General features: G+C 36.1%; 1 protein-coding gene across 9 annotated transcripts in view; it reads left to right on the top strand.

Moving 5' to 3' along the window:
• Window positions 1-23,808, top strand: part of bcl2l11 (BCL2 like 11) — a 51,057-nt gene that overhangs the window by 4,476 nt on the left and 22,773 nt on the right. For 4 of the 9 annotated variants that reach the window (XM_039748376.1, XM_039748383.1, XM_039748375.1 and 1 more), the window contains exons 3-4: window positions 18,036-18,169; window positions 23,429-23,490. In XM_039748376.1, the coding sequence (XP_039604310.1) occupies window positions 18,036-18,169; window positions 23,429-23,490 (196 nt within the window). Of the gene's footprint in view, window positions 1-18,035; window positions 18,170-23,428; window positions 23,491-23,808 lie in introns of those variants that run through there. The other 5 variants (XM_039748379.1, XM_039748380.1, XM_039748378.1 and 2 more) reach the window with 3 other exon arrangements.

Below are 23,808 nucleotides of genomic sequence, written 5' to 3'. Positions count from 1 at the left end.
TGAATATAATGTTTGTGCGATCACATTGTTACAAAGTAAGTAAATACAAAGATAAGTTCTATTTTTTAGACATGAAGATCATTTAAATTTTCAGATCATAGCAGTTTTACAGAGTAAATTATGTGACAACTACATAAGGCAAAAAAGTTTACTTTTGCTTTATTTTTATTTTGATCGTAGAGTTATAAAACAGTATCATCAATTACTATCTTTTCCGTCATCACTTTTATTTTCCCACTAATGTTATAATGTCTTATTTTTTGTCTTTACGTTATGTTAAGATTTAATTTTAACAGTCATTCTCAATACTAGGGTTAACCACTTAATAAATGAACATTGCCACCTCGATAAATAGTCCAGTAAGTCAAAGATGACAAAGACACAATAAAACTGAGAATATTAAATGCAAGAATGTACTTTTAATAATATTGGTAGAGCATTACAAGCTCTGCCACACTGTGAGTGCTAAGATTAATATACACATCATTTTCAGAACAATGTGGGTGCTGGAGTCAGAAGAGCTCTGTTTCAGTTTCTGAAAGTCTTCCTTGCAGTGCAAATGTAATTATTTGGCTCAGTTTAATCTATACATCTAATAGTAGCATCAGAATATTTCAAAATAAATATTGTGTTGTTCTCAAAAAAGTAAAACAAACATATTAATGATTTGTAGCTATATTTTACCAAACTTTTCAAGTAATATTCATACTTTCTCACATAGTATTGGACAGTCTAAGAAATAAAATGAGCTGTCAAAGTGAAGGGAGTAAGCCAAAGAAAATAAGAGTACAGCTGTTACTATGCTATTGCAAAATGTCTTTCAGGATTTTATGTTGTTTACCACTGAAGTTTGTCTTATGCATACTCCATTTTGTCCCACATACTATCTGTGTTTCACAATGGCAAAAAAGAGCATAATCAGATTTATTCTGGTGGCCTTGACGACCTCAGGTGGATTGACTATAATGTTGGCAGTTCTTTATAGTTGTTAACCAGTTGTCTAATTGCTGGGAGATTTATACCAGTCTTAATATGCTACAAACAGATGTTACAAAATACAAACCCTAGTAAAGCAATGAAAGACACATAAAATGACAACTGAGAACCAAAAGTCACAGGGTATCTAAAAGACAGAGTTGCCGACTTGGCTGCTTGGTCAATGTCCTTTTTCTTGATTGTTTGATTTTTGTTACTGTTTGTGTGCAGCATTGAAGACTGGCAGTTCCACTCGGCACTTCTGTATTGGTTTTGCTGTTCTTCTTTGGCATGCTGTAACTTAAAGTGATGTTTACATAATAAATAAACCTATGAGGTTGCTCCCAATGTTATTCATGGAAAGAAAATGATAATCAAAAAGCAGATCACAATGCCATTAGATATGTAAATTAAATGGAATGGAAAGGAAGAGGAACAGGCATCTTAAGCAATAAATCAGTAAAATTGAAAAATAAGTTATGTTAAAAAATGGTGTTTTTGAATATTCAGTTAATATCAGTTAAGTGTATTTTCCCAAGAATACAAATGTCTGTAATCACAATTTTTTATTGTTTAATTTACAGTTTAAAATAATGTTAAAATCCACCCATACATTTTCTATAAACTATGTGGTCCAGTTTTTCTTTTTTTGTCTTTGGTTTCTGTTTGAAACAAGTCAAAAAGTTTTAGCTAAAACACTTGTACGGTTTTCATTGTTTAATTTACAGTATGGTTTCTAAACATACATGGGAGAAGATAAGATTTAAGGTTATATTAGCACATGGAGGAATCTAAAAAATATAATTTAGTTGATCATTGCAGCTAATACAAGCTAACCAGCCTTGACAATGTCCAAAAATGCTGCAACTGTGCACAAAACACATAGCATGTCAATTTTTAGTATTCCTCATCCTGTAATTATGTCCACTCTAATTTTGTGTCCGTCTCCATCCCACAAACTGCAAGTGACTAAGCATTAATTAGAATGAGATTTCTAGTGTGAATTCTTTCCAAGCAGGCACTAATTTAACAAATCAGCCAGGAAGTAAATTACTTCAGTGAAACAATTAACTAATTAAAAAAGGCATGTGGTTTTGGACTCTGTTCAATTTTCAGATACACTCTATATTTTAATTAAAATTTTTAGCATCATACTTTAATATGTGGTAGCACGTGTTGCCCCAAGTATCTAGCATTCTGTTTTGAACTGGCTTCCTTTGCTTTCATGCATCATCCATACCTGAAGGATTGCAGTATATTTATTAATTGTTTCTGCTAATTGAATACCTTTTAAAGATTCTTGAGTTGTGTCTTACCATTGGAGCCAGTTATATGCAAACAATTCTGTAGAATAACCTAGGTGTTTAAAAAATACATAGAAATGAAAGCCATGCTACATGATAGTTAACAAAGATATGTAATGCATATGCCTATCAGCAGTATTCTGTTTTTTAACATGTGTGTTCTATTTATAGACTTTGTAAAAAATGTTTACTTTGAGACAGTGTTTAATGGACTAGTTGAATCCAGGAAAATACTATATTTCATAAATGAGGTGATTACTCATAGATGTTTACAAATGGTGCACAGATTATTTTGTGATTAGCCATCTTGGATATTTATTCAATTTTGCACTCCCAGTTAAGTCTGCTTGTAAGATGGCCCAGTGTGAGTGAGTGAGGGTGCATGTTCTGATGAATAGACATAATTCATGCTTGGTGTCTGATCTTGCTGGGATAGGCTGCAGTATTCAAATTAGGAAAAGCATGTGTGGACAATTTATAGATTATCAAATAATTTCAGTCCTAATTGAACTGGTGCTATTAAAATGATTTTTCCCTAGTATTTTATCCATCTATTTTTTTTTTTTTAAAACCACTTGGTTCCCGCCTCATGAGATAGTGTAATGAAGGATTATTTCATCTAGAACCTAACACTAGACAAGACACACTCCTACACTAGGTCAGCAATTATGATATATTTGTAAGCTAAAGCTAGAAAATGCTTTTCAGTTACTTAGTCGTCTGGAGACCTTTACTTTTATCTTTTAATAATTAAATAAAATGTGTTTGATACATTTTTGAGCTAGATCTCAAAGATACCGTCTGACTTTTACTTGATTGGAGGCTCAGTTGTATTTTAATTGCATAATCTGTTGTGATAAAGACATGCAATGTTATACATATTTGTCATAGTGATTTAGAGTATTGGTGTGATTAGCTGTGGGCCCCAAATTATGCATAATGTGGTGTATGGTTTTCACATGACATTTGAAATAAATGTAATTGAGCCATGCTTATTTTTACATTGTCTTTGGAACATACATTTAGGAGTAATTATTGTTTTGCAAGCACATGGTCTGTACATGCACATGATAAAAATGACGTTCCAAGTAATAACTCTTTATTTCCATGTGTTTGCATGTACAGATGCAGGAAGATTTCTTTTAAATGCTAAATTCCAGAAAAATTGCATTTACATTGTGTCTTTTTTTTTGCAACTACCGTATAAGCTCTTGAACCTGTATTTGTTTAAAGTTGTACCAATGAGAATATAAAAAGGGAAAAGTTTTAATAAGAGCAATTAATTAGTCCACTGTAGTATATCAATTTCTCTCTAACTCGTATGGGCAGAATGTCACAAAACACTTCAAAAGTCTTCGTGGTTTTACTTTCAACTACATTGTCCTCAGTGTCATTAAAGTTGTCTATATTAAGAAACATTTTCTAAGTTTTGTTTGAAATTGACTCTAAACTATGTTTAGCTGTGTTTGAATACTCTTTTTGATTTAAAACATTAAAACTTTAAAGAAAACTGCTAGCACCATCTTTACTTTGTATACTGCTGTCAGGTTTCCTCTCTTTGTTTACTTAAGATGAAAAGATTAAACATCTTCAAAATTTTTTCTTTGCCCATATCTTAAAGTTCTCTACTTAGTCTTGTAGCTTTTATAACTTTCGTTGTCAATGTTGTGTCCTAGCAAAATGGAGGCTAAAATGCTGATTACATCCTAAATGAATTACATCTTTCCCAAGATCAATTATAATATTACAAATTTTTTTATATTCACTGAATATAGTTTTGCATTAGATTTACAGGCTTCATTGAGTTTGGATATGTAAAGATGAAAAAATTACGTTTTTAATCAATTTTATGTATACTGTTGATTGTACGAGTTCTCACTTGTCAAAAATGTTGTATATCACAGGGACATCATATAAACCACATCATGCCCCACACACTTTTAGTTTAACAGCAGGTTTGCCAAAGTTACCCAGTTGCCCTCAAATATCAACCATATCTTCAACGTCCTCCCTTTTAACCTCATCTCATCCAAGCTCCATCCTGGTGCTCCTGTTCACCCACTCATTGCTTGTCTACAACTCCACATTCCCAAACCACTTTAGTCTGTTTTTCCTCAGCATAACATCTATTGTCTTCACACTAGGTCTTCCTTTTAATTCCACATTCATCTTTATCTCACTCCATGATATACTGCGCATCCTCTAAAATATTCTGACCTCTGTTCTTTCCACAATTTGTTATGTCTGCCTTAATGGGCCACGTCTTTCTCCTCCATGCCACAGAAGTTCTTTTAGAAGTTGCAATCAGTTCCACGTGCCTACCAGGATGGGCCACCTCAAATAGGGACCTAAGTACTGCCATGCAGTGGGCGACGCCTCAGCACCACACCATTTCCATTCCCCAAGAAACCTGACTTCAGTGCCACTCCAGTGGTTTTAGACTATTCTGGAGATGAGGCTTCTGTGGGCTTTACCCCAAACCCGTCATAATCCGAGTAACCTTCCTATGGTTGACTATAGCAGAGCTACACCTATGGAGAGCAGAAGGGAGTCCTGTCTGGCGTATTCAAAGCTGTGTGAACTTTTTACGATGGTTGGAGTGTCAGTCCTGTTGCCATCCCCCAAGTCTTCCCTGCAAGTTGGAGGACCATTTGCAGGGCCAGGTGCCGTTTGTCATACCCAGCACAGGACATCTTAGCACTTTGGTTTTTTTTTTTTTATAGAAATGCATCCTGAGAGATATCTGGGGTGTTCTACACACTGTACAACTCTGGCAACCATTCTAATTCTGCTCCCTCCAGCACAATCCCCCGTGATCCTGCAGTTAGGATATAGCAGGTTGGATGATGGATGGATGGATATATTGAATATGTATAGAGCCAATAAATAAGTCATTTTAAAATCTTAAATAATTCTTACTAGATAAAAACACAAGAATAGGAGAGTCACCACTGGGAGGTTTATGTTTAAAAGTTGGTGCAACCAAAACAGATTGTGTGTGTTTTTTTTTTGTTTTGTTTTTTTTTTTCAGTCCAGCACCACTCATAACACTCTCACACACGACACATTTAAACAGATCTGTCATCCAGCCTCTCGTGGAATAACCAGTAAAGACCCCAGCAGCATTCCCACACAGCTCCTGTCACTGCATTGCCTCCAAAGCTCATCCCTTCACAGACTAACCCTCTCACTCCAGTCATTTCCTTGATCCTTCGCTCCTCCACCAGAAGCAATTAACAGGTCCAGATCCCCTCTATGACCGTGGCTCCTCTGTCCCAGGACACCAACTTTGCCCTTTGTGCTCCTCATTCAATCTTCCTTTCTCTGTACTTTTCTTTTGCTACTGCTCCACCTGTTTCTCCCTTCCTGTACTCAGCCTTTTTAATCCTTAGAGCTAATTAGCACCCACCCCTCCATCAATTATTCAAACCCATGATGTTATATACCCCTAACTGGTTCAGCAGCTATGCTTCTTCTAGCCCAAGGCTTCCTCAACTTCTGCCTTTCTTTCCCTACAACTCCTTATAGCATCTCCACTTTTTCTCAATTGCCATGTTGACCTTCATATTTCATCATCATATTTCTGTGTCCTGGTAGTCCCTTTATAAAATCACAAACTTGCGTTTTAAACAGACATTCTTAATTGATTCCCTGTTCCCATTTACTGTATACATCTTGAAGTTATTTGCCCTTGCTACCAGTGTTTCAATAAACTTATTTTTCACTCTGTCTTCTTTCACCTTCCAGAACTTTAGCCTCAGTACTTCTATCTTACCTTTCTTCATGTCTCTTACTAATGAATCTTCTACAACCAGGTGATGCTGCGATATGCAGCCCTCTCTAGGGATCACATTTTTTTCAACATGCCCTGATCAACTCTACTTGCCAGCAAATGGATAGTCATGTTCCTGACACCACCAGATTTAAATGTCACCAACGTGTTTTCCTCCTTCTTCAACAATGTTACACAACAACTCTTTCCGTCACATCACCAAACTCCAGAATCCTCTTAACATCAAAATTCCTGATACTAAAGCTAAAGTAAAAGCCCTTGTGGATTCCAGCATGCATATTCAAGTCGTCATTCATTATGTTTGCGTTTTTTGAGTCACCCCATATATCACCTACACCATTTTTCTCCTACTCATTTTTGCCAACCTGTTGCATATACAAAACTACATTCCTTAGATGTTTACCAGCAATCATCAAAATAACTACAACATGCTCACTTACACACTTGCTTAGTCCCTTGATTCAACTCCACCACTTTGTCCATTTTTCAGATACATGTTTACTATTATGAGTACCGCCATCAGTGCCATCTTGTCAGAAAACTTTGCATGCCCCTATTCCCACTAAAAATGCTTACATGTTTACTTTATCAGCTTATTTTCTGAATGCATCATATATCTTCTCAGCTTCTGGTCAGTAATTCAAACTATTTCTAATATTATATGTGGGAATCTTTAGACTTTATCATTTTCAACCTCTTACTTATTACCTGTCCTTCACCGTTCTTTGTAAGTCTGGCCTGTCTACAGTGCATCAGGCCTAGGACCTGGTTAAATCAGGTTTGTACTCTATAGTTCTGGTACATTCCCCAAATTTCTGTTTTATGTTGGTTAGGGTGTTCACAAGGTACTGTGGGTTGTACTGATGCTTTGAAGCTCTCATCTTTCCTTCTCATCATCAGTGGAGTATTGGAACAGAAATTTTAAGGCCAGATGTTTTTCCTAACATAATCTCATTTTAGTTGCCTTGTAAAATTTGAAAGAGGGATGTAATCTTGTATCCCTAGGTCGCAGGGAAAATAATTTAAATCATTGGGCCTGATGCTCTCTTTCTTCAGTAAGACTGTACAAGTTTAGGTTTGACTTTGTTTGGTTCAATAAAGCTTTTGGCAGGTTTCATATTCTCCACTAACATGTTAACCACATGACAAGGTTGAATATACAACTGCATGAGTACATTTTCAGATGTTTTTTTCATTTAGAATTACACAGAGTCAGATGGAAAGTTTCTGGTCCTTTTGTTTGTGACATATTAGCATCTGGGTTGTTGTTACAGTGCAAATAAATGCTATTTTGTTTCCAGTGATCCCCTGTTCTAGTTAAATTCAGTTATGATACATTTTACATAATTGTATGGCTAATGATTAGTTTCTTCAGTTGTACTTAAATTGATTTAGCTGTCATTTGAGGGAATGTAATTGAAGGAACAGCAAAGGCCAGTGTGTAAGACTCTCTTCTATGGTCTGGCTCCATGGATTGATCATTATTGTTCACAACCGGGAGACCAGATGATTGCAGAGAAACTAGTTGAAGCCACATTATGAAATGTCATTCATTAACCAGTAATATGAGTGCAAAGCTAAACTGACAAGTATACTGCATTTAGTATGGATTACAGAGGGCCACAGAGGCAGTGTACACCTTAAAGTGCTTATTTCTGGAAGAAAATGGATGGTATAAAAGCCCAATCTTTTCATATTAATGGGACTGGAGCTGCAATATTGGCTTCATCATTCAGTTGCATATAAATGCTGGCAAAGTATGGACTGTTATAATGGATTGTGGACTTTGCAGGGTGAAGAATGGGTACTTGATGGATTGATTTTATTGTTTGTCATTGATATTTAACATAAGGTTTAATATTTTGTCCCTGACTATTCCACAGGTGAAGATAAGTATGAAAGAGATGTGCATGGTCCAGAGGTGGCAATTATTTTATGGAGCCTTGTAAGTAAAATGCCCTCAGGGTTAGATCTCAGTGGCTATTATTTGAATCTGATCCAGAAGAATCATACTGTTACAGCTTGACCTCTGGGTGATGCCATGAAAGGATAGGGCTTTATGTTTGTGGTGGGAATGTCATCTTACAATATTATGTGGTAAATCTATCTGGAAGTTTTCATATTTTATTGTTCTACAACATTAAATTACACTGGGTTTAGTTTGGGTTTTTTAGCAGTTATGGAGGAATATTTTGGACATAAATATGCAAATACCTGTATATGTATTGTGAAATGTGACAGTAAAAGTACAATGATATGTGAACTTAAATAATTAACTGTGTTACAAAGTGTGCCTTTTGTCGCTTATTTCTTTATGTATTCACGTTTGTTTGTTTGTTTTATTTCAGTGATAATATACGCATCACGAAATACACCTTTGAAATAGAAACTTCACCCATCCAAGCTGAGAGAGTGGGCTCCAGCAAGTACTATGGTTTGATTGGTGAATCATCAGGAGAGTGCGCCCAAGTCTTTGGCTAGCACTAGTGTATTTACAGGCAGACATCACATGCCTCATCAGCAGACAAGAGCTCAGACTCCTGAGAGAAGGATAAACTCATGGGTTCTTGAATCAAAGTACCACGTTGTGTAGTAATTGTGGCGAACCTTCTCTTGCACTCAGTGGATGCACACAGTCACAACTTTGAGCATGTGCTTTGCTTGCCTGAGGAATCCTGCAGCTAATTGACATGTACAGAGATGCAACTATGAGCATCACTGCTTTAAATGATTCATCAATCAAAAAACAGTATTTGCTAGAGCCTGCCCTCTTCAATTTGGGCAAAAATACAAGTTTTCATGCTATTCTGGATTTAATATTTTGTGTGGTATCACTGAAATAAATAAACAAGAAAAAAAATTAAATATACACATAAAGAAGTTTAAATTGCAAAAATCTTGCCTTGCAACACACTTAATGTTTTGGGCATGCATATTAATATGTTTTTATTTATTTGTTGTCAATATTCACAATCCATTATTTGGGTATTTTGTCTGAAATACTTCTCCATAACTGTTTCAAAATAGTTAATTGCGTTAAGTGTTCATGCCCTTTAAAATGGCACACCTAAATCATCACTGCAATTGATTTTAGAAGTCACATAATTAGTCATACTGAGATCACCTGTCCATAGTCAATTTAAATGAACCTGTATGTGGAAGGAACTTCTAACCTACACAATGAAGAAAAATGGAATTGCCATAGAAACATGATTGAAAAGCACAACTGAAGACATGGATACTGGAAAATTTCAAAGTCACTGAATATCTCTTGGGAGTCTAGTTAAATTGGTCATTAAGAAATAAAGAGTATGGCAGTGCTGTAAATCTGCCTAGAGCAGTTTGTCCCAAAGAACGCAGTGATGGTGCAAGCAGACTAGTGAGGGAGGCCACCAAGAAACCCATGATAATGCTGAAGGAGTTATAAGCTGCAACATCTAAAAGAGACTCTGCATACTATAGCAGTTGTCCAGGTGCTTAACAACAATTAATCTCATAAATGAGTATTCAGAAATGGATTTACTTCACAAAGTGGTGGAAACCTGTATTTATTTCAGTATATTTAAATGTGAGTTAGTAATTCAGTGTTCTACCATTCTTTCCTTTGGTTATATATTGTACCAGGACATTACCAGTGATAGATAGATGCTTTATTAATCCCAAGGGGAAATTCACATACTTCAGCAGCAGCATACAGATAAAGAACAATATTAAATTAAAGAGTGATAACAATGAAGGTGAAGATTTTGCATGATCTCTCTATATGGAGTTTTCTACAGATACTCTCATTTTCCCCTCTTGCATCCCCAAAGACGTACATGCTAGGTTCTGTATTGGACACATTTAAATGTGGCTATATGTGGATGGACTGGCTCCTCCTCTGGTGTTGGTGCCTGGCTTAAGTCCAGTACTGCAGGCATAGGGTTCAGCTTCCACAACCCTTGGATTTAGCCAGTTTAAGCATGTTATATTTCAGAGTTGCACTACAATTCATAGATTAAGAAACATAATATTGAGACTTTAAGTTAGGAGTTTCTTTTAATTATTTGGACAAATTGGTAAAAAAAAAAATTCTTGTGCAGACAGTATTTCTTCTACCTCAACTTTACTTTTACATAATTACATGGCAGCACATATTCTGATGGATTTTTTAAAAAGTGTATAAAATAGTCAGTGTTTAGAAAGTGTTACTTTTTACAGAGTAAAAGCTTTGAGCCTGAAAACTGTGACTAAATTCAAAGTGTAGTCTGGTGAGGTCCGATTTGGACATGATATAAAATGTCAATAATGTAACAGCATACAGTTAATAATGTAGTACAAACCTCCCCAGTTTACTTTTTTTTTAATATGAGCATTTCCAGCTCAGTCTTACAGCAGACAGTTTTAAAAGAATATAAAGCAGATTATCCATTCATAGGTGCTTCTCTTTAATTTGCTTTTTATCTGACTTAGTGTTTTAAACAAAAGAGAGACACATCTTAATGAAGGGTTCTACACTTTCAGAATCCTTGTCTGAAACATTTTGGGATTTTCTTTATTGCTTTTTGCTATCCAAATGGGATACCTGAGAGGAATTTACACATGGTGTCTTTTTTTTTTTTGATGTCATTTCTCTACATATTTGTTTTCCGTCCACAAAATGTAAAAGTGCTTGAAAAAAACTAGCCTACGTAAATCACACAAATGTTTCCTCGGAGGAGCTCGCTTTTTGTAGTATTTATGGTAATTATAAAGAACACATTATCCAACAGTCTACCTACTTTTGTTTGCAATTTTACATCACATTGGTTTTCCTTTTTGTTATGTTATATTGTAATACTGAAAATCCTTGCATAAGTTTTGAACATGACGTAGTGAACCTTTTATTTTCTTTACATTTGTAGTTTCTTTGGATGGAATGATACTCTCTCCGGGGTTTGCATTTTTTTGCTGTCAGTGGCTACAACTGTCAGGCAAGAGGTAACTCATATGTCAGGTTTATTACCAGAAGGACCTCTTTATATACTTTTAATATGTAAGTGAAACCTATGTCACATTATGCAATTTTTTCCAGAGATATTCAGCTACACAATTTTATTGAGTTGGGGTACTTGGTGGCATAATCCTGTGAAGCCAATTGGGCATTATGACATGCCTATTGACTCACTCCAACTGATCTGTGACTCACTCAGTTAAAATCAATCCGGGTTGATTTTTTTTTTTCTTTAGTCGTCAGAGCAGGCTGTGTGTGTGTGAGAACTGATAACCAATGAAAGCTTATCTGGAAGTACAATTCATGTAATGCAGCGATGACCCATATGGAACACAGATGTTTTGGATGTCACAAACAGAAGCAAAGCTCATTCTATCTGATGTCTCATGTTTTACATATCACAACAGAACAGAAAAAGAAAGGGTCCAGACTGTAGCCAAACTCGCTGTACTTGTAAAACCTTCATACAGCACTGGCTCCATCAGATAGCACAGTACTGGTTATCACAAAAAAGTTCAAGCAAGACTGTACCAGAAGGTCAGCATTCAGTCAGCCAGTGTGACATGGCCAGCGATTTTTAAATATTTAAATTGACATGGTCTGGCAATGAGATTAGCAATGCCAGTCAGCAAGTCCGACATGCCCCACAATTAGAGATGACATCAGCTTAAGGTGTCATGGTTTCCTATTTAAAATAAAAAAAACAGCACTGCTGCAGTTTGGGGTCATTTGGTAGAGGATGTAAAATGCAGTGTGTTCTTTTCCCTGTGCAGCATTTCAAAAGAAACTTGGGATTAAGTTTTGAGTTATTGCTGTCCTACTTTTCAATCTCGCCAGAAATCAGTCAATTTTGTATGACACTTTTCATTTAGTATAATGCAGAATTTCTCGCTGCTATTGCAAAAAAAGTTGATGACCTTACTGTTTAGGTAGCCGTTTTTAACAGTTCATTGCTTGAAGCTGTATGTACATCTCTCAGACAGTTGTGCTCAAGTTACCACTTAATAATGTCTAAATGATAGGGTTGATGGAGTGGAGTGCCCTTGAGCTTTTTAGAGTGAAATTGGACATGGCAGTGGTATTTGTGTATTGCATTTTTAAAGATACTTGGCCTCGGCATCAAAAGAACCGTATTAATTTATATACCTGCTGTTTTCAGCTCCTTCTTGAAAACAAGCAAAATACTAGGTAATCAAATAATGTCTTTTTCAGTAAACTGTTGGCAAATCAGCTGTCTGGTTACCTATTTTCGTCCATTATTTAAATGTAATATTTCTGAATATATAAACCCTCATGCTGCATTTCTGAGATACAGCTCATTTGAAACAAAACCCATTCTGCACACAAGCACCCTTTTGAGAAATGAAGCATATTTACAAATAATTTGTACTACCAGGAATTAAAGGTTCTTTCATTGGATTATGATAACATTTCTTGTTTTATCTTTAGTGAATTTAATTATATTAAAAATTACACTTTGTTAAATTAGTGAAATTGGACTTTGAATTTTAAAGGGTCTTAACCACAGCACAACGATCCTTTTCAGTAGCTAAGAAAACATTTTAGTTAACAAAAGCTTTGGTTTCTTTATTTGCCAACGTGGATCACTTGTCATTTTTTTTTGCTCTATCTAAGGTTTGTTCCCTCCTTCTGCCCTACGCTAGCTGGCGTAGGCTCCAGCAGATCCCTGCAACGCTGTTAAAGAGTAAATGAGTTAGAAAATGACTTACTGACTTTCCAGTTTTGTTTGTTTAACCTATTACTATTTAGAGAAAGCTGTAGAATACATTTTATAGGTTAGTCATAATAAAGGTATGTCTTTTGTGAAATTGTAGACATGGACACAGTGCTGTATATTTAAACTGTCTTCACTTAAACTTGTTTTCCTTCTTTCTTTTCTGTTCCATCAGATTGAAAGTACTGATAAATGTCTGACATGCAAGCATAATTGTTAAATACATAATAAATAATGATGAGGATTGACCTCAAGGTAACAGATCTTGCTTGAGCTGAAGCTATACGTAATTAACAGTGCTTGCAGACTATACTGAACAAAGGAGCAGTTTGATATTTTGATAAGACTGGTAAAAACTTGTGTAAAATGAACTGAATATATGTTGTAACCTTATAAAAGCTTTTTCTTGCATTAGATAATAGTGAATTTGAAATAATTCTTTTTTTTTTTCTTTATCACATTATTTCACTCTTCCTTCTTTTTTTGTTTAGCAGTAGATGACTTTGGCCTATATGCTGTCTAGAAAGCTATTTTATTGTAATCCTAATGACAGGACAAAGGAGACAAAAGCCACCCCCACTACCACTACAGAATTGCATCCTGTTATTCACCTTGGTGCAAGCAAGAAAACAATACCTGAATCTTTATCACTTTGACAAAACATAAGATTTTATCTTTTGCAGACATCAGGTCTGTGATTTACTAGCCAAGAGGAAAAGCCTGCAGCCAGATCACTTTCTGTAGTGTCACAGACAAGTTGCTGTCACACCTTGTATGATTACTTACACTTTTTTTTCTTCTGACATGCATTTGGTTTGGTGGCATACTGCTCTCCTTTTGTTTTCATCAGAAAACAATTGTAACAGTTACTGTGTATTACACTGGTGTTTCATTGCTTGTCTTTTTTATTTTTTATAACTCTGAGCAACAAAGGTTTGTTTCTCATTACTAATGCATTGGCATGATCTGTTACTTCATACTAAAGTGCATTATAATGCAGTTAAGGAGAGCGAGTAGTAACAACTGTTCATACTAAAGTGCATTATAATGCAGTTAAGGAGAGCGAATAGTAACAACTGTAGTATGTTAAATCTTTGAGTCCTTGGCCCAGAAGTATCCCATTTTGGAATCGCTGGTCAGCATATTGGAATTCCCAAGCTAATGCATTGTTCCAAATGGGACTATAGAAACTATCGATGCTTGTCACAAAAGCATGGTTTAAGTAAAATGGGTTGGCTGAACACACTAATCAAATGGGTTTGGAGTAACTGTTTTAAATTTTTGCCTCAGTATCATGGTGTAGACCTAAATGCAACTATTTAAAAATTATTAGTTAATAATGTAATTCTACAGTATTTAAGTAATGTCTTTAAATACATATGCTTTTCTTATACAAAATACATAAGTTTATAAAGCTATTTTGTTCCACTGAACCACTGAGATGATGTTGTCATCACACAATAAGAAAGAGTTGATGTGGTAGCCATCTAGCAGAAGAACATATACATAGCAGAGGTCATCTGCCTCTCTTCATCTCTCACTGGATCTTCAAGAACCAGTTGGAAGTTATGCCTTTCTCACTGTTGAAACCCTTTCAGGTTTACCTCCTTCCCAACAATTCACAAACCAGGCAATTCTATAGGCTGTATCATTTCTGCATGGCACAAAACTCGCATTTCATCTTTTTTTGGCATTATATTGACACAACTAATTGATGGCCTCACTTCATAATTACAAAATACTATCCACATTGTCTGCTTGCTTGAAAGCTTTTCAATTTTGGGGTCCTGACATCGTTATCATTATAATGCACTTTACTTCTCATTACACAGTTATTCTCCATGATGAAGGCCTCAGTGTCTTTAAACATGCCTTTAACAGATATGCAGTTTAAGGTCTTCCCACTCTCTGCCTCAGACGGGTACCATCAGGTCAACTGAGTGGCAGCGTATAAGAGAATGGGAGTGAGCTAGATAGGCATCTTCATCAGCTGGATGGGGTTTTGTTTTCTTCCTACCTAGGCCTTGCACCAGACCTGTATTGCTCCAGAAACCCGCTTTAAGAGTTAAAGGACTACTGCTAAGGGTCTGCCTTACATCAGCATCATTGCCTCTATTGACCTTTTAGAATTTACAACCTCTATTCATTACAAAGTCACCCTCGACAACTCCTTTAATCTCCAGAATGCTAAAAATTCTCTTCCTTTTTTTAGTTTCTCGGATTCTGCTGCCCTTGCAGTAATGAAATTGACATAATGAAGCATTCAGAATGAGGAGTTTTTTTTATTGATTCAGAGTGCACTTTTCACCCAATGCACAGCGAGGAACACACTTTTGAACATTTACCCAGAGACTAACACCATAAATAAAACTCACATCCCAAGTATTCTCCCCTTCCACTGCAATGCTCTGTCTATTCTTCTACTTATGAAACTTTTTTTCCCCCCATGCCAACTCGCCTTGTCCACCAAAACCTTCACTTCACAAAGTCACTTCTACTGCATTAAAATTATAATGGGTTTCTAAGATCACTTTTTATGTTGCTAGTTTAGTTCGGGCTCCTTTATGTGTCTTAGTTCAGCAGGCTGAGAAAAAACTTCCCATTTCTATACCCTTTGGATCTAATCAGTGAATTTTTGTTGTGCAAAGTAAGAAAATTTATGCAAAAATATGCACCAAATTACAATAATCTTAACAGTGATACTAAAGCAAGATATTACATACGTGTATTTAAAAAATTCAGGGCATGGGGTAAAATAAGACAATATGTTATACTTATTATTATTATGTTTTCCTGAAGAAAGTTGCCTGGTTCCTTGCCAGTGACTCATGGCCATCCTCCTCTGAAGTAAAAGAAAAGAAGTGCACAGTGTTTAGTGTACCGCAGAAAGGAAAAGGAATCTCAGAAGTTAATTCTAATAATAGTATTATAAAGAGACGTATTAACTTACCTTAGATACACATTTGAACATGCTCACATTTCATTCCATGCATGTGTGTGTGTATGTGCACCCATGAGGCTGCTAGTATTTTAATAGAGGCCTTGCAGGGGAGGATACATCGTGACAAAAGAACGTGCTCGCGTCACCCATGATTGGTTATAAGGTAATGTAATGCCTGCAGGGGTTGTCTTTTGACTTAGTCGTGGTGGTGAGTGAGACTTTGGTGTAGCTTCGTCTTTGTAGTACATCAAATATAGCGACTTGTGCCTTATTTTGTATATATTTACTTTTTATATGTGGAAATATAGATATCTCCTAGTAATAGTATAGTTTTTGGAGGTATTTATATGTATCGGGTTTGTAGTGCACTTTTGTCTTTTTGTATATACAATTTTTCTCTTTGTAAATATTTTTTGTGGATCATATTGGAAGTAATGTTTTTTATGTAGTATCTGTCATCATTTTTTGTTTAGGTAGACTATTAATTTATTTTGTATATGCATTTGTTTTTTTGATCTTTTAATTTAGGGACTTGCGATTCACATTGTAAATACTGTATACAGTTTCACAATTTTTTGGGACATTGCTTTTTTATGTTTTGTTTGTTAGTTGTGGTGAGGACTCTTTATATATAAAAAAAAAAAGCCCACCTGATACTGTTTTCTGTGTAATTCTAAATAAAACCTATGTTTATTTTGTGCAATACTATCTTTCTGTGTCTGTGCCTCCCTGTCTCTCAATTTTGATCCCGTTCAGTCTCGAACTACAAGACACCCAGTGTGTAGTTTGGTCCAGCTACACGGTGTGTCGCATCATGTAATTTAGATTTCAGCAGCGACTTTGTGATATACCTGTATTAAGATTTTATGGCATATTGGTACTGGAAAAGTGCCAGAAAACCCAAATTTTAAAATGGTGTGGTACCAGCATTTCAGTAAGGGAAGTAAAAATCAATTTTCCTCTCAATCCCTACCATCCCCTTCCCTTGACATTTGCTACAATATTTGTGGAAAAATGTCAGTTTCATAGACCTCATTAAACAAAAATACACACTTTGACGCAATCAGAACTTCATAGCTATCAAGAGGAAAGTGGTGAGGCCTAAGTTACCCTTTATTGTTACCAAAGCCACAATTTTAGTGCTCATCCAGTACTAATCTATATATAATGTGTGTCTTCCTTCTCTGCTTTTGTCAGGGTCTCACCACCTATTACTTTTCAATAACTTTATTCAGCATTTTAATAATCTTATTTCAGCAAAATCACTAATTCATCCCTTAATTTGGTATAAATCAAGTGCTTACATTCCCTCATATGTGTTTTAAAGTCGACATTAATTTCCAAAATGAAATGAATTTGTTTTGATTGAAAGGTGACCTAAATCGCCATGTACAGGAGGCACTTGGGACAAATTTAATAATATGTCCGTGAGAAGATGGATGAAAGGAAGCAAAAACATGGATAAGCCCAAAATGAGGTTGGGAAATGAATATGAAGCAGAGTTTGTTTGTAGTGTAGAGACCCATGTAAGAAAGTCATATGCTAGAAAGATATATTTTTTTTGTATAACCCTGAATTATTCTATTTAAAATTTACTTTGGACATGCCACCCACATCCATGTCTTTAATGCTACAGGAAACATGAGTCAACATAACCATGTGAAAACTTTTAAAACATCTGTGTAACAAAACAGTGCATTTCTAGTTGTATGTATAATACTACAAATACAGTTTTACATTTATATATCATTGAAAAAAACGCTTATAAACAAGAGAAGTTTGTTATGAGTCAAAGTCTAGTTTCTATAACCAAGTGTACAGAGTGCTAGTAATATCTTGCTTATTATCATTTGCTAGTATTTAGTGTTACTTTATCTGCATGAAGTAGCTCTACTACAGAAAACCCTTTGTGAAAGTTTAGGCACAATTTCAGTATCAGCCTCTTAACCACAGTATTAATTCCCTGAATGAGTATTTATGATCTTTTGTAAGTGTCAGAAGAGAATGGATTGATGCCAGATGAGCTGAAAAACTGGCTTCTTCTTGTGAATTACTTGCTTTTACAATAAACATAATGATAAAGATATTTTACTGTTTACATTTTCAAATGCAGAATTTTTTGTTTGTTTTTTTGACCACTGTTAATTTTATTTCTGTTCACTGATGTAATGCAACATTAATTGTATATAGCACCCAGTGTTCAAACATTCTTTGAAGGCTTATTTGAGTATGCCAAAATGAACTGTGGTGGCTTTTGATGTTATTAGGTTTTTTGTCTTTATGATCAATTTATGTAATTTTTTTTTTTTTTTAAGACATGCCACAGGCTTCATCTGGTCCTACCAGAGCTAGACGCTCCTCAATGCCAGAAGAGATGCGACCAGAAGAAATGGTGGCTCAAGAACTGCGACGAATTGGAGACGATTTCAACTACCTATATTTTCAAAGGGTAAGTCTTGCATTAGCACAAGGCCAATGAAAGGAATTATATACTGTAAATTTGAGTGTATGTATGTATCTGTGTATATATTGTGGAGGGTGACCGGATCCCATGTCCGCCCGGGACGCCCCTTCTACTTATGTTGCAGGGGGGCAGCCATGGGCTCCTCAGTACCTCCCCTGGGACGCTTGGTGGCAGCCTCCCTGGCTGACGATGGTGCCTCAGTTTCCCGCAGGGTTCCATGGGAGATGTAGTTCTCCACGACCCTGTGGGGATCTGGGGTGGCCGCCAGGGGGTGCTGCATGGATCCCGGAGCCAGCCTGGACAACTCTACAGCCCCGCCCAGAAGTGGGCTATAAAAAGGACCGGCAACCACCACTCAGGACCAGAATCGGGAGGAAGAGGATGAGGTTGCCAGGGAGGAGTGGTGGTGTCAGAAGAAAGGGTTGTGTTTTGTGTTTGGAGTGCTTTTGGGACTGTGTTGTGGCTGGGGGGTTCATGGGCAAGACGTGCCCTCCAGCTTAAGAAAAATAAAGTCTTTGTGTCTTTTTACACATGCCTTAGTGTGAATCTGTGCCGGGTCGGGCGCTATATAGTCAGATTTCCTGCACTCTCAGCTCTTATAAATTTGTACATTTTCCACACTTTAAGTTTCCAATGAAAGAAGACTTTATTATATCCAAATCTTATTGAATAATTTCATCTCTTAAATATCCCATAGAATATCTACAACCGTAAACACCATCTGGTCTTCCACTTGCCGAATTATTGTTGAAAGAAGGATGTATCTTAATGTTATTGCGTAATTTATGTATGAGTGATGGGCTATGCAATAGGACAAGATTAATTGTATTCAAAATTGGTCAAACAATTCTGACACGTAAAATTTTAACAGGCGACAAGAAAGGTAATGTAGTACATCTTCCGTGGATGATATTAGACACTAAAGGAGATCTTGATATGCCATTCATAGTAAAACATTTACAGTTTTCTATTAGAACAGTATTTGCTTTGACAATTAACAAATCACTGGGACAAACATTAGAAAAATTCAGTTTATTTATTAGCGAGAACGAGCAGTTATACGTTGCATTGTCACGATATAAGTCCAAACACGGAATCAAAATTGAATACGATATTGACAAAAAGTTAATTCCATATATTATTTTTACTGAAGTTTTACAGTAAAAGTGTAAGTTTAAAAAGTAGCCCCCTAGAGTCTGTCTGTGTGTGTGTGTGTATGTATGTATATATATATATATATATATATATATATAATGTATGTGTTTGTTTATTTTCTGGGATAAATAATACAAATGGTGAAATAGATATGTAATCATCAGTAGTGGTGTTTTATATGTAATTTCTTTTTAATCTCTCATTTTCTCAAAGTAGTATTGATGTAGCTGTAATTTTCAGATTACAGTACCCCCTTCACTAGTAATCAGTTTTAATTGATGAATGAAAAATGAATCCTGGGTTCTTACTGACTGAAATAGCCATCATAGTGTTCTTTACTTACAGACATTCTTTTACATGGGGCAGAAGTGTCCATATTGTATATTTTCATGAAATGCCTATGTCAGTGCCAGAAGAACGCCCTCCTGTGCTTTAGAATTCCAGTAATATTTTAATTTGCTCAATGTCAGGATACTGTGTAAATATCAATTGTAAAATTTCACAAATAGAAAAATAAATTGCAGTAGTTTAAGCTGTATTTTAAGATGGAATGTATATATTTCTCATTCCCTGGCATGGGTTATTACACTATAATAAAAAGTCAACATTCGATGTTGATAATAAAGATAATTGGGATTCAATGTATTGTTTCCAAGATAAATAGTGTTTTCTGTTTTGTATCTTCCTTGTGTGACAATGTTTATGATAGTTCTGCTTCTGATGGCGATTGTGCTTCATCATCAGTCTAGGACAGGGTTCCTCAATCACGGTCCTGGAAGACCGCGGTGGCTGCAGGTTTTTGCTCCAACCCAATTGCTTAATAAGAAGCCTTTATTGCTCAAGTGACACTTCTGCTTCACTGAAGTTGTCTCGCTCGTTAAGATCTTGAACCCTTATTGCTTATTTTAGTCTTAAACAGCTATATTCTTGGTTTTTAATTGCTCTTAATTAGCAATAACATGCAAATGACACAAGAGACCAACATTTCTTCATTTACACCTGTGTGTATTTATCATGCACTACTGGGTTAAATTAAATACATGGAAGAAAAGTGAAGAAAAGTGAAGGGCTGAGAATTACTCATCTGTTTTAGCCTTTAAATCATTTGGATGATATCCTTAGAAAAAGAGAGAAAATCTGGGATATGAGAATTGCCTGACATACCAGAGTTAAAGCACTAACTAGCCATGAAATTAAATTATTTGCAAGAATTGCTTTCTAATTAAGCAACCAGGTTAGAACAAAAACCTGCAGCCACTGCGGCCCTTCAGGACTGTAATTGAGGACCCCTACCCCCGAACTAGGGCATGTTAGGTTAAATAATTATTTTTTTCTACTTCTGCATTAACTGTAACTGGAAAAAGTGGGTTGCTAAAATAAATTCATGAATGTTCTCCTACTACTAAGATATGGCTCATTTACGTTAATTAACAGCTGTAAATTATTTTTGTGTATCCTGTAAAAAATCTGTTCTCAATGCAGTTAATACCTGGCATGCTGTGACTATGGTCAAAATATTTCTGGATAACAAATTAATGCATAACAATTATTTTCATAGTGCTGTAGTATCTAGGATGGGCTTCTAACATTTGTTAGCTGAGGTGTTGCTAGTTGAACAAATACAGTTCCAGAAAATTTAGAGAACAGTCCATTTGTATTTAATGTTCTGTATGTGCAGTCTGTACAAGAAATCAATGATAATTGAGGTAGTTTTAAAGACTAATTGATCTTCTGTCTTTTACACTATATACCATTTAAATTTGAATGAAAAAAGACATTTATTTCCTTCATTACATCCTATTGAATGCTTTCCCAGAAATAGTCTGTAACAAATGTATTCATTTTAATGTATCCACATACAGTTTGCTGGCAAGCCTCAAGTGCAGTATTTGCCTTGTTAACTGTTATTTATTAAATGAAGTGGAATATTGTCAGATAGGGCCTGTTTTAGTGTTCTCCTTTGTGGAATTCTGTTGCCTGTTAAGTCTAGCTACTATTGCATGCATCATAGCTTGCATCCTACATTCATATATCCATCCATCCATCCATCCATCCTTTTCCGCTTATCCGAGGTCGGGTCGCGGGGGCAGCAGCTTAAGCAGAGAGGCCCAGACTTCCCTCTCCCCGGCCACTTCTTCCAGCTCTACCGGGAGAATCCCAAGGCGTTCCCAAGCCAGCCAGGAGACATAGTCCCTCCAGCATGTCCTGGGTCTTCCCCGGGGCCTCCTCCCGGTTGGACGTGCCCGGAACACCTCATATATATTTTTTTTAATTTAAATGAATTTTGAAAATATCTTTAAAACAAGAGACAAGAGTATATCATAAATTATTCATAAATGTCTGTCCTAAAAATTCTCTATGTTATGGTTAAGAAGACAATGTTAAAAATTCTCTTGTATTAATAGAGTAATCCCTCCTCGATCGCGGGGGTTGCGTTCCAGAACTCCCCGCGATATGTGAAAATCCGCGAAGTAGAAACCATATGTTTGTATGGTTATTTTATATATTTTAAGCCCTTATAAACTCTCCCACATTGTTAACATTATTAGAGCCCTCTAGACATGAAATAACACCCTTTAGTCAAAAGTTTAAACTGTGCTCCATGACAAGACAGAGATGACGGTTCTTTCTCACAATTAAAAGAATGCAAAAATATCTTCTCTTCAAACGAGCGCCGTAAGGAGCAGAGAATGTCAGAGAGATAGAGAGAGCGTGACAGAAAAACAAAAAATCAATACGTGCTGTTGGGCTTTTAAGTATGAGCACTGCGATAAAGCAGCCGCAAAGAAGGGAGCAATGTGAAGGTAATCTTTCAGCATTTTTTAGAGTAGCCTCCGTATCTTCTAAACAAACAGCCTCTGTGCAAACAGCCCCTCTGCTCACACCCCCTCCGTCAGGAGCAGAGAACGTCAGAGAGAGAGAGCACGCGAGATTAAAGCAAACAATCAAAAAATCAATACGTGCTTTTGGGCCACCACGATAAAGCGGCATTTCTTAGAGGAGCATCCATATCCTCTAGGCAAACAGCCCCTTTGCTCACACCCCCTCCGTCAGGCGCAGAGAATGTCAGAGAAAGACAGAGAAAAGCAAACAATCCGCTCGGGAGTTTTAGTTAATATGTAATACATGCTCTGATTGGGTAGCTTCTAAGCCATCCGCCAATTAGCGTCCCCTGTATGAAATCGACTGGGCAAACAAACTGAGGAAGCATGTAATTTAAATCAAAAGACCCATTGTCCGCAGAAATCCGCGAACCAGTGAAAAATCCGTGATATATATTTAGATATGCTTACATTTAAAATCCGTGATGGAGTGAAGCCACGAAAGTCGAAGCGCGATATATAGCAAGGGATCACTGTACATTTTTCTGGGAGTCTTTTTTGTATTTCAGGGAGATTTAAATGTTGGAGACCAATTCTGTATGATTATTTTGGTCCTGTTCTATCAAGTGTCTGGGTTTACGTATATTTTATTGTTACATTTTTTTCATTCTACTGTTATGCTATTTTGTGTTATTTTGGGCACCACCATTTTGGTTGTCCCATAATCGGCTATCGGTTATTAGATGATATGGTTCCTAATGATGTCTCACGTGATATCTCCAACTTTATAAGTTTTATAACCCTGCTCCAGAAATCTATTATCATCTCAGATTGTGGATAAAGAAGAGTTTGCAAGTGATTTAATGCATTTCTGGTTTTGGAAACTTGGCAATTCCCGTTTTGACTTCAAGTTTGATTAACATTCTAGTTTTGGCAACAGGATTATTTTGAATTCCTGGTTAACAACTTGCATTAATAATGTGTTTCATCTCTTGGTCCAACCTTATTCCTAAGTGTTCAGTTCATTGAAGTAGCAGTAGACCATAGCTATAGAAGAAGGCCTACATCACATTGCCAGCTCTGAAGCTATAAAGTTCAATTTATATTTCATTAAATTATTGTTAGTTTCTCTACTCCAAAGTTAAAAATTACAAGCATTTTCTTTTTATTGTGACCCTTACAGATAGAGGTATACTGTAGGTATGCATCCGTATATATCACCTATCATTTTTTCTTACCCACTTTTTTCTATTACTGTGTATTACAGGTAGCCAGGGCCTATCCAGGCAGCGTTTGGAGAAGGGCAGGAGCCAGCTGTGGACAGGGTTGGTTAGTTCATTGCAGGGCACAGATGCTTTCTCATATCTAATTACTTTCATAAGTCAAATCCACTTAACATGTAGACTTTCTGGAAATTGTTAGAAGAAATTTGGGAAGGGCATGGAAACTCCACAAAGTATGTGAACGTGCTAGGAACTGAACTCAGTTTCTTTTCTTCCATGGCACACTTCGCTTGTTCCTGTCAAAATTATTTCCAAATTTTAGTATACATTCATCATGCCATACACATAAAAACAAAAGAGGCACCGTTACAGGTACACTAAAGGTTTTCGGGTTTATGTGCTGTGATTTCTTCATATTTACTTT

Source organism: Polypterus senegalus, chromosome 3, assembly GCF_016835505.1.
Source record: "Polypterus senegalus isolate Bchr_013 chromosome 3, ASM1683550v1, whole genome shotgun sequence".
NCBI classification, from domain to species: Eukaryota; Metazoa; Chordata; class Cladistia; order Polypteriformes; family Polypteridae; genus Polypterus; species Polypterus senegalus.
The sequence above is the reverse complement of the archived record's forward strand: the minus strand, read 5'-3'. Positions and strand labels throughout refer to the sequence as shown.